The sequence below is a fragment of the Salmo salar genome, unplaced genomic scaffold (assembly GCF_905237065.1).
Source record: "Salmo salar unplaced genomic scaffold, Ssal_v3.1, whole genome shotgun sequence".
NCBI lineage: Eukaryota > Metazoa > Chordata > Actinopteri > Salmoniformes > Salmonidae > Salmo > Salmo salar.
In genome coordinates this window covers 29,641-39,752 of record NW_025548363.1, presented here as the reverse complement: position 1 = coordinate 39,752, position 10,112 = coordinate 29,641, and the positions used below count along the sequence as shown (strand labels likewise).

Sequence of the window (10,112 nt, the reverse complement as noted above, 5' to 3'; positions counted from 1 at the left end):
GTTCATCAATGAGCTTGACGCCTTGATAAGTTCCTTTCCTGAGGATGGCTCACCTCTCACAGTTCTGGGTGACTTTAACCTCCCCACGTCTACATTTGACTCATTCCTCTCTGCCTCCTTCTTTCCACTCCTCTCCTCTTTTGACCTCACCCTCTCACCTTCGCCCCCTACTCACAAGGCAGGCAATACGCTTGACCTCATCTTTACTAGATGCTGTTCTTCCACTAATCTCATTGCAACTCCCCTCCAAGTCTCTGACCACTACCTTGTATCCTTTTCCCTCTCGCTCTCATCCAACACTTCTCTCTCTGCCCCTACTCGGATGGTATTGCGCCGTCCCAACCTTCGCTCTCTCTCTCCCGCTACTCTCTCCTCTTCCATCCTATCATCTCTTCCCTCTGCTCAAACCTTCTCCAACCTATCTCCTGATTCTGCCTCCTCAACCCTCCTCTCCTCCGTCTCTGCATCCTTTGATTTTCTCTGTCCCCTATCCTCCAGGCCGGCTCGGTCCTCCCCTCCTGCTCCGTGGCTCGACGACTCACTGCGAGCTCACAGAACAGGGCTCCGGGCAGCCGAGCGGGAATGGAGGAAAACTCGCCTCCCTGCGGACCTGGCATCCTTTCACTCCCTCCTCTCTACATTTTCCTCTTCTGTCTCTGCTGCTAAAGCCACTTTCTACCACTCTAAATTCCAAGCATCTGCCTCTAACCCTAGGAAGCTCTTTGCTACCTTCTCCTCCCTCCTGAATCCTCCTCCCCCCCTCCTCCCTCTCTGCGGATGACTTCGTCAACCATTTTGAAAAGAAGGTTGACGACATCCGATCCTCGTTTGCTAAGTCAAACGACAACGCTGGTCCTGCTCACACTGCCCTACCCCTGTGCTTTGACCTCTTTCTCCCCTCTCTCTCCAGATGAAATCTCGCGTCTTGTGACGGCCGGCCGCCCAACAACCTGCCCACTTGACCCTATCCCCTCCTCTCTTCTCCAGACCATTTCCGGAGACCTTCTCCCCTACCTCACCTCGCTCATCAACTCATCCTTGACCGCTGGCTACCTCCCTTCCGTCTTCAAGAGAGCGAGAGTTGCACCCCTTCTGAAAAAACCTACACTCGATCCCTCCGATGTCAACAACTACAGACCAGTATCCCTTCTTTCTTTTCTCGCCAAAACTCTTGAACGTGCCGTCCTTGGCCAGGTCTCTTGCTATCTCTCTCAGAATGACCTTCTTGATCCTAATCAGTCAGGTTTCAAGACTGGGCATTCAACTGAGACTGCTCTTCTCTGTGTCACGGAGGCTCTCCACACTGCTAAAGTTAACTCTCTCTCCTCTGCTCTCATCCTTCTAGACCTATCTGCTTCCTTTGATACTGTGAACCATCAGATCCTCCTCTCCACCCTCTCCGAGCTGGGCATCTCCCGGCGCGGCCCACGCTTGGATTTAGTCCTACCTGACAGGTCGCTCCTACCAGGTGGCGTGGCGAGAATCTGTCTCCGCACCACGTGCTCTCACCACTGGTGTCCCCAGGGCTCTGTTCTAGGCCCTCTCCTATTCTCGCTATACACAAAGTCTCTTGGCTCTGTCATATCCTCACATGGTCTCGCCTATCATTGCTATGCAGACGACACACAATTAATCTTCTCCTTTCCCCCTTCTGACAACCAGGTGGCGAATCGCATCTCTGCATGTCTGGCAGACATATCAGTGTGGATGACGGATCACCACCTCAAGCTGAACCTCGGCAAGACGGAGCTGCTCTTCCTCCCGGGGAAGGACTGCCCGTTCCATGATCTCGCCATCACGGTTGACAACTCCCTTGTGTCCTCCTCCCAGAGTGCTAAGAGCCTCGGGCGTGCCCCTGGACAACACCCTGTCGTTCTCCACTAACATCAAGGCGGTGACCCGATCCTGTAGGTTCATGCTCTACAACATTCGCAGAGTACGACCCTGCCTCACACAGGAAGCGGCGCAGGTCCTAATCCAGGCACTTGTCATCTCCCGCCTGGATTACTGCAACTCGCTGTTGGCTGGGCTCCCTGCCTGTGCCATTAAACCCCTACAACTCATCCAGAACGCCGCAGCCCGTCTGGTGTTCAACCTTCCCAAGTTCTCTCACGTCACCCCGCTCCTCCGCTCTCCCACTGGCTTCCAGTTGAAGCTCGCATCCGCTACAAGACCATGGTGCTTGCCTACGGAGCTGTGAGGGGAACGGCACCTCCGTACCTTCAGGCTCTGATCAGGCCCTACACCCAAACAAGGGCACTGCGTTCATCCACCTCTGGCCTGCTCCGCCTCCCTACCTCTGAGGAAGCACAGTTCCCGTCGGCCCAGTCAAAACTGTTCGCTGCTCTGGCACCCCAATGGTGGAACAAGCTCCCTCACGACGCCAGGACAGCGGAGTCAATCACCACCTTCCGGAGACACCTGAAACCCCACCTCTTTAAGGAATACCTGGGATAGGATAATCCTTCTAACCCCCCCCTTAAAATATTTAGATGCACTATTGTAAAGTGGTTGTTCCACTGGATATTATAAGGTGAATGCACCAATTTGTAAGTCGCTCTGGATAAGAGCGTCTGCTAAATGACTTAAATGTAAAATGTAAATGTCTTAAGGGGAAGGTGTTACAGCCTTAGTTTTTTTTTTCATTTCCATTTTGAGGTTGGATGTCATATTTAGCACGTGGGAGCACCGATTGGTGTCACCTCGTAATAAAACAGATAAAAGAGAGTAGGGAGAACAATAATGTACTAGACAGGAAATGTCTTTAATCTCGGTTTAATGAGTTATTGAATAAGCAGGAAGTACACATTGTTTATGTTCAGAATAATAAAAGCACAAGAAGCAAACATACCTGATAAACATATAAAGTCATTTTAAATGTATTTAGAAGTGTAGTACTTAACAGTAATTGATTGACAGCGGCTATCGAATGATATTATACCCTATTATATAGCTCATTGATTGACAAATGAATAAATTATTGTGTCAGCTTGTGTATCGGTCATGATTGGTTGCTCATGGTCACGTGATGAGGTAGCCCCGCAAGTGACTTCAAAATCAGTGTCAGCTCTCAGCCCAAAAGGGAATTTCCCCTGTCTAACTAAGACGTTGTTTTCTCCCGTGGGAGACTCAGGTTCAGATCAGTGTCTTTGTGTGTGTGTGCGTGTATGAATGTGTGCATGTGTTTGTGTGTTTGTGTGTTTCTCTCCCAGCTGTAGTTCAGAGTACCATTCTATCAAATCACACCAGTCTTCAGACCATCATTAACATACAGTAGAGAGTTCATTAATCAGCAGTGCAGAAAAAGTACCTATGGGAAGCATATTTCTCACAGATCCATGGTTGTGAAGAGGAGCAATAATAATTCCACCATACTCCATGGCCTGATGATTTGTAATAGATGAACCTACAGTTCCAGTCTGTACGACCAGGTTCTCCTCTCCACCAGTAGCTGCAGTAGAAACAACACAGAGTTAGACTGACCACTCTTTCAGAACCTAGAGTATGAACAACACAGAGTTAGACTGACCACTCTCTCAGAACCTAGAGTATGAACAACGCAGAGTTAGACTGACCAATCTCTCAGAACCTAGAGTATGAACAACACAGAGTTAGACTGGCCTCTCTCAGAACCTAGACGATGAACAACACAGAGTTAGACTGACCACTCTCTCAGAACCTAGAGTATGAACAACGCAGAGTTAGACTGACCAATCTCTCAGAACCTAGAGTATGAACAACACAGAGTTAGACTGGCCTCTCTCAGAACCTAGAGTATGAACAACACAGAGTTAGACTGACCACTCTCTCAGAACCTAGAGGATGAACAACACAGAGTTAGACTGGCCTCTCTCAGAACCTAGAGTATGAACAACACAGAGTTAGACTGACCACTCTCTCAGAACCTAGAGGATGAACGACACAGAGTTAGACTGACCACTCTCTCAGAACCTAGAGTATGAACAACGCAGAGTTAGACTGACCTCTCAGAACCTAGATATGAACAACACAGAGTTAGACTGACCACTCTCTCAGAACCTAGAGTATGAACAACACAGAGTTAGACTAACCACTCTCTCAGAACCTAGTAGACAACGCAGAGTTAGACTGACCAATCTCTCAGAACCACTCTCTCAGAACCTAGAGTATGAACAACACAAAGAATCAGTCCTACTCCTTCCACTGTGGTCAGTGTTATTATAGAGCAGTAGTCTCTTAACTTGGGGTGGTCAGTGTTGTTATAGCAGTAATCTCTTACCTTGGGGGTGGTCAGTGTTACTATACATCAGTAGTCTCTTACCTTGGTGTGGTCAGTGGGGTGCCGTCCACCCATTTCCAGGTCCCCTCAGTAATAGAGTCAGTCAGACCAATCCAGACATAATTGACTGATTCAAACCCATTGACGAATGTCTGTTGAGGCATAAAAAAGCATTGTTAATAACACATGATGGACTAATAAAGTAGCTCTCTGTCTCTGTCTCTCACCTGTTCCTCTTCACTGTTAATGATCACCAGATCTGCTCCTCTCTCCAGACAGTCCTGTCTACTCTTCTCCCAGGATTTCCCCTCAGTAGAGACGTAGTAACAGGTGCAGCCAAACCTTCTCCATCCTTCAGGACAGTACCCTAGAAGTTTGACCTTTACCATATTTGACACTTGAATGTAATGAAAAATAAGAAAAACATGACACAGATAAAGCTAATGAACCCTTCCAATGAGCTGATTGAGATTCCACCTTGCAGCTTTAGAAAATAATGAATATGTTCTGGTGATTTCCCACAGCAGTCGTTTGTGTGAATTGCCTGTTTGCCTTTAGCTTTTACACTGAACAAAAATACAAACGTAACATGCAACAATTTCAAAGATTTTACTTAGTTTCAGTTCATATAAGGAAATCAGTCCATTGAAATAAATTCATTAGGCCCTAATCTATGGATTTCACATGACTGGGAATACAGATATGCATCTGTTGGTCATAGATACCAGTCAGTATCTGGTATGACCACCATTTGCCTCATGCAGTGCGACACATCTCCTTCACATAGAGTTGATCAGCCTGCTGATTGTGGCCTGTGGAAAGTTGTCCCAGTCCACTTCAAATGCTGTGCAAAGTTGCTGGTTATTGGCGGGAACTGGAACATGCTGTTGTACACGTTGATCCAGAGCATCCCAAACATGCTCAATGGTTGACATGTCTGGTGAGTATTCAGGCCATGGAAGAACTGTGAATTTTTCAGATTCCAGGAATTGTGTACAGATCCTTGCTACATGCAAATTAGCTTCCCTGAGATGATTTCTGACAGTTTGCACCGAAATTCTTCTGTTGTGCAAACCCAGTTTCATCAGCTGTCCAGGTGGCAGGCGAAGGAGTCAGATGTGGAGGTCCTGAGCTGGCGTGGTTACACATGGTCTGCGGTTGTGAGGCCGGTTAGAAGTACTGCCAAATTCTCTAAAACGACGTTGGAGGCGGCTTACGTTAGAGAAATTAACATTCAATTATCTGGCAACAGCTCTGGTCGACATTCTTGCAGTCGCCATGCCAATTGCATGATCCCTCAACTTGAGACATCTGTGTTGTGTTGTGGACAAAACTGCACAATTTAGTGGCCTTTTATTGTGCCCAACACAAGTTGCACCTGTGTAATTATTATGCTGTTTAATCATCTTCTTGATATGCCACACCTGTAAGGTGGATGGATTATCTTGGCAAAGGAGAAATGCTCACTAACAGAGAAGTAAACAAATTTGTGCACAACATTTGAGAGAAATACGTTTTTGTGCGTATGGGACATTTCTGGGATCTTTTATTTCAGCTTATGAAACATGGGACTAACACTTTACATGTTGCATTTATATTTTTGTTCTACAACATTTTCACGTTAAACATAACTTTTGCAACTATTATTTATTCCCACATTGAATATGTAGGTAGCTTTGCATGAGCCTTGTCTTGTGAGAGGCCAGAACAGCTCATTGGATCTAGTCTTCTGCTCCTGTTTCTGTAGTGTGAGGCAGCTTGATGTACAAGTAAACACTTCCAATGTATCTGACATCTCTAATCTCTTCTAGAATTAATATTTATAAAACTGGGTCAATGAATTACATTACACTTCAGATCCCCCCCAGTTTCTACACAGATCGGAAAAAATGCCCCTTCAGTTATGCTGCACCTTACATGTGGAACAATTTACAAAAAACTCTTAGAATGGATGTTCTGGTGCCTCTTGGGCAATTCAAAAATAGATCTTTGATCTTTTAACTGTTAATTGTGAATGTTTTCTTAAGGGGTTATGTCTTGTGTCTAAGTAGTTGTGCATGTATGCGTTTATTTCTTTGTATTGAAAACAGGTCTCTACTGCAAATGAGACCTTGGTCCTAGTTGATCCTGTTTAAATAAAAATCTAAGTACACCCGCTGGACACTAATCTATCATAGGACCTTACCTCCACTTTATCTCCTCAATGCATTAGGAGGGGGTGGCTGGCCCCTTACATTTGCCTTTGATCTTCCAGTTCAGCCATTCTATCCCTTTCTGTAGATGGTCACGCTCCATAGTTGTTATGTTCAGACTCTTCATCAACTTGTCTATTAAAGTGGTCCTGGTATTTAGTCTATTCTGTAACTGGTCTCTCTCTGTGGTCCTGGAATTTAGACTATTCTGCAGCTGGTCTCTCTCTTTAGTCAGGGTGTTGTAACTGGTCTGTAGCTGTTCTCTCTCTACAGTTGCATCTGAAAAAAGGGAAAAGTCAATCAAAATGTGTAGCTGTCACAACATTGACTACAAAGGTTTTAGTAAAAACAACGTTCACTTAAAAGGAATCCAACAGGCCTAGAATCACAGCCAGTAGAACACACACTACAGCAACTCTGGAGGTCTTCCACCACTGAAAATGTACTGAATAACAAGTTATTAAAGTCAGAAATTTGGTAATGTGTTAATGTGTTTTACTGTATCATCAGTGTTTTATTTGAGCGATCCTGCGGGAACAGGAACAGCACCTCTGTTTTGGACTGATGGATTCCAGAACCTATTTGGCCGGATCCGCTACCTCTCGTGGCATGAAAAATAATTGTTATTGGTAGGGGTAAGGTAACAACAGGTAGATCTAGAACAATATTAACAGAGGGTACTAGTTAGGTAGGGGTAAGGTAACAACAGGTAGTCTCAATATTAACAGAGGGTACTGTAGGTAGGGGTAAGGTAACAACAGGTAGTCTCAATATTAACAGAGGGTACTGTAGGTAGGGGTAAGGTAACAACAGGTAGTCTCAATATTAACAGAGGGTACTGTAGGTAGGGGTAAGGTAACAACAGGTAGTCTCAATATTAACAGAGAGTACTGTAGGTAGGGGTAAGGTAGAGGCAGGTGGTCTCAATATTAACAGAGGGTACTGTAGGTAGGGGTAAGGTAACAACAGGTAGTCTCAATATTAACAGAGGGTACTGTAGGTAGGGGTAAGGTAACAACAGGTAGTCTCAATATTAACAGAGGGTACTGTAGGTAGGGGTAAGGTACAACAGGTAGTCTCAATATTAACAGAGGGTACTGTAGGTAGGGGTAAGGTAACAACAGGTAGTCTCAATATTAACAGAGGGTACTGTAGGTAGGGGTAAGGTAGAGGCAGGTAGTCTCAATATTAACAGAGGGTACTGTAGGTAGGGGTAAGGTAGAGGCAGGTAGCCTCAATATTAACAGAGGGTACTGTAGGTAGGGGTAAGTAACACAGGTAGTCTCAATATTAACAGAGGGTACTGTAGGTAGGGGTAAGGTAGAGGCAGGTAGTCTCAATATTAACAGGGGTACGTAGGTAGGGGCAAGGTAACAACGGTAGCCAATAATAGGTACTGTAGGTAGGGTAACGTACAACAGGTAGTCTCAATATTAACAGAGGGTACTGTAGGTAGGGGTAAGGTAACAACAGGTAGTCTCAATATTAACAGAGGGTACTGTAGGTAGAGGTAAGGTAGAGGCAGGTAGTCTCAATATTAACAGAGGGTACTGTAGGTAGGGGTAAGGTAACAACAGGTAGCCTCAATATTAACAGAGGATACTGTAGGTAGGGTGAGGTAACAACAGGTAGTCTCAATATTAACAGAGGGTACTGTAGGTAGGGGTAAGGTAACAAACAGGTAGTCTCAATATTAACAGAGGGTACTGTAGGTAGGGTAAGGTAACAACAGGTAGTCTCAATATTAACAGAGGGTACTGTAGGTAGGGGTAAGGTAGAAGGCAGGTAGCCTCAATATTAACAGAGGGCACTGTAGGTAGGGGTAAGGTAGCAGCAGGTAGTCTCAATATTAACAGAGGGTACTGTAGGTAGGGGTAAGGTACAAGGCAGGTAGTCTCAATACTAACAGAGGGTACTGTAGGTAGGGGTAAAGGTAGGGCAGGTAGCCTCAATATTAACAGAGGGTACTGTAGGTAGGGTAAGGTAACAACAGGTAGTCTCAATATTAACAGAGGGTACTGTAGGTAGGGGTAAGGTAGAGGCAGGTGTCTCAATATAACAGAGGGTACTGTAGGTGGGGTAAGGTAACAACAGGTAGTCTCAATAACAACAGAGGGTACTCTAGGTAGGGGGTAAGGTAGAGGCGAGATCCTGAGTTGGTGTGTGTTTTTCTTTTAGTTTTTCAGAGGTAAATCTTAGTGGGCATCCATGGTGGGTGTCTTTAGAACCCCCTTACTAGTGGCTTTGCCATCTTTCAGTGGGAACCCCCCATGGTGTCTTTAGAACCCCTTACTAGTGGCTTTGCCATCTTTCAGTGGGAACCCCCATGGTGTCTTTAGAACCCCCTTATTAGTGGCTTTGCCATCTTTCAGTGGGAACCCCCATGGTGTCTTTAGAACCCCTTACTAGTGGCTTTGCCATCTTTCAGTGGGAACCCCATGGTGTCTTTAGAACCCTTTACTAGTGGCTTTGCCATCTTTCAGTGGGAACCCCACTTGGTGTCTTTCAGAACCCCTTACTAGTGGCTTTGCCATCTTCAGTGGGGAACCCCATGGTGTCTTTCAGAACCCTTACTAGTGGCCTTGCCATCTATCAGTGGGAACCCCATGGTATCTTTAGAACCCCTTACTAGTGGCTTTGCCATCTTTCAGTGGGAACCCCATGGTGTTCCTTTAGAACTCCCTTACTTAGGCTACCGCTTCAGTGGGGAACTCCCCATGGTGGCTTTGCCATCTTTCTGATAACCCCATGGTGTCTTTCGGAACCCCTTACTAGTGGCTTTGCCATCTTTCAGTAACCCCCATTATGTGTTACTCTTTCAGAACCCCTTACTAGTGGGCCCTTGCCATCTATCAGTCGGAACCCCATGGTATCTTTAGAACCCCTTACTAGTGGCTTCGCCATCTTTCAGTGGGAACCCCCATGGTGTCTTTAGAACCCCTCTACTGGTGGCTTCGCCATCTTTCAGTGGGGAACCCCCAGGTGTCTTTCAGAACCCCCTTACTAGTGGCTTTGCCATCTTTCAGTGGGAACCCCATGGTGTCTTTCAGAACCCCTTACTAGTGGCCTTGCCATCTTTCAGTGGGAACCCCATGGTGTCTTTAGAACCCCTTACTAGTGGCTTTGCCATCTTTCAGAAACCCCCATGGTGTCTTCAGAACCCCTTACTAGTGGCTTTGCCATCTTTCAGTGGGAACCCCCATGGTGTCTTTACCAGAACCCTTACTGGTGGCTTTGCCATCTTTCAGTGGGAACCCCCATGGGTGTCCTTACAAACCCTTTACCCAGTGGCTTGCCATCTTTCATTGGGAACCCCCCATGGTGTCTTTAGAACCCCTTACTAGTGGCTTTGCCATCTTTCAGTGGGAACCCCCATGGTGTCTTTAGAACCCCTTACTAGTGGCTTTGCCATCTAGTGGGAACCCCCATGGTGTCTTTTAGAACTCCCTTACTAGTGGCTTTGCCATCTTTCAGTGGGAACCCCCATGCTGTCTTCAGAACCCCTTACTATGGTGGCTTTTTTGTCCATCTTTCAGTCAGAACCCCCATGGTGTCTTTAGAACCCCTTACTATACTATTGCCCATCTTTCGAGTCAACCCCCATGGTGTCTTTGAACCCCTTACTAGTAAGCCTTTGCACCGTCTTTCAGTGGGAACCCCCA

General features: G+C 46.1%; 1 protein-coding gene across 1 annotated transcript; it reads right to left on the bottom strand.

Annotated features, from left to right (window-relative positions):
* Positions 1–2,769: 2,769 nt before the first annotated feature.
* On the bottom strand, positions 2,770–5,295 carry LOC123732945 (C-type lectin domain family 6 member A-like). Its single transcript, XM_045712285.1, has 3 exons — positions 4,486–5,295; positions 4,301–4,410; positions 2,770–3,451 (listed from the first exon to the last, which is right to left on the bottom strand). Exons 1-3 carry the CDS (start codon positions 4,645–4,647, stop codon positions 3,286–3,288), a joined length of 438 nt encoding a protein of 145 aa, XP_045568241.1. The 5' UTR covers positions 4,648–5,295; the 3' UTR covers positions 2,770–3,285.
* Positions 5,296–10,112: the final 4,817 nt, after the last annotated feature.

Coding starts and splice junctions, on each gene's coding strand:
- LOC123732945 (XM_045712285.1), bottom strand. CDS start 4,647: ATGGTAAAGGTCAAACTTCTAGGGTACTGTCCTGAAGGATGGAGAAGG. Junction 4,411..4,485: donor TTAACAGTGAAGAGGAACAG/GTGAGAGACAGA, acceptor ATGCCTCAACAG/ACATTCGTCAATGGGTTTGA. Junction 3,452..4,300: donor ACCCCACTGACCACACCAAG/GTAAGAGACTAC, acceptor TTTCTACTGCAG/CTACTGGTGGAGAGGAGAAC.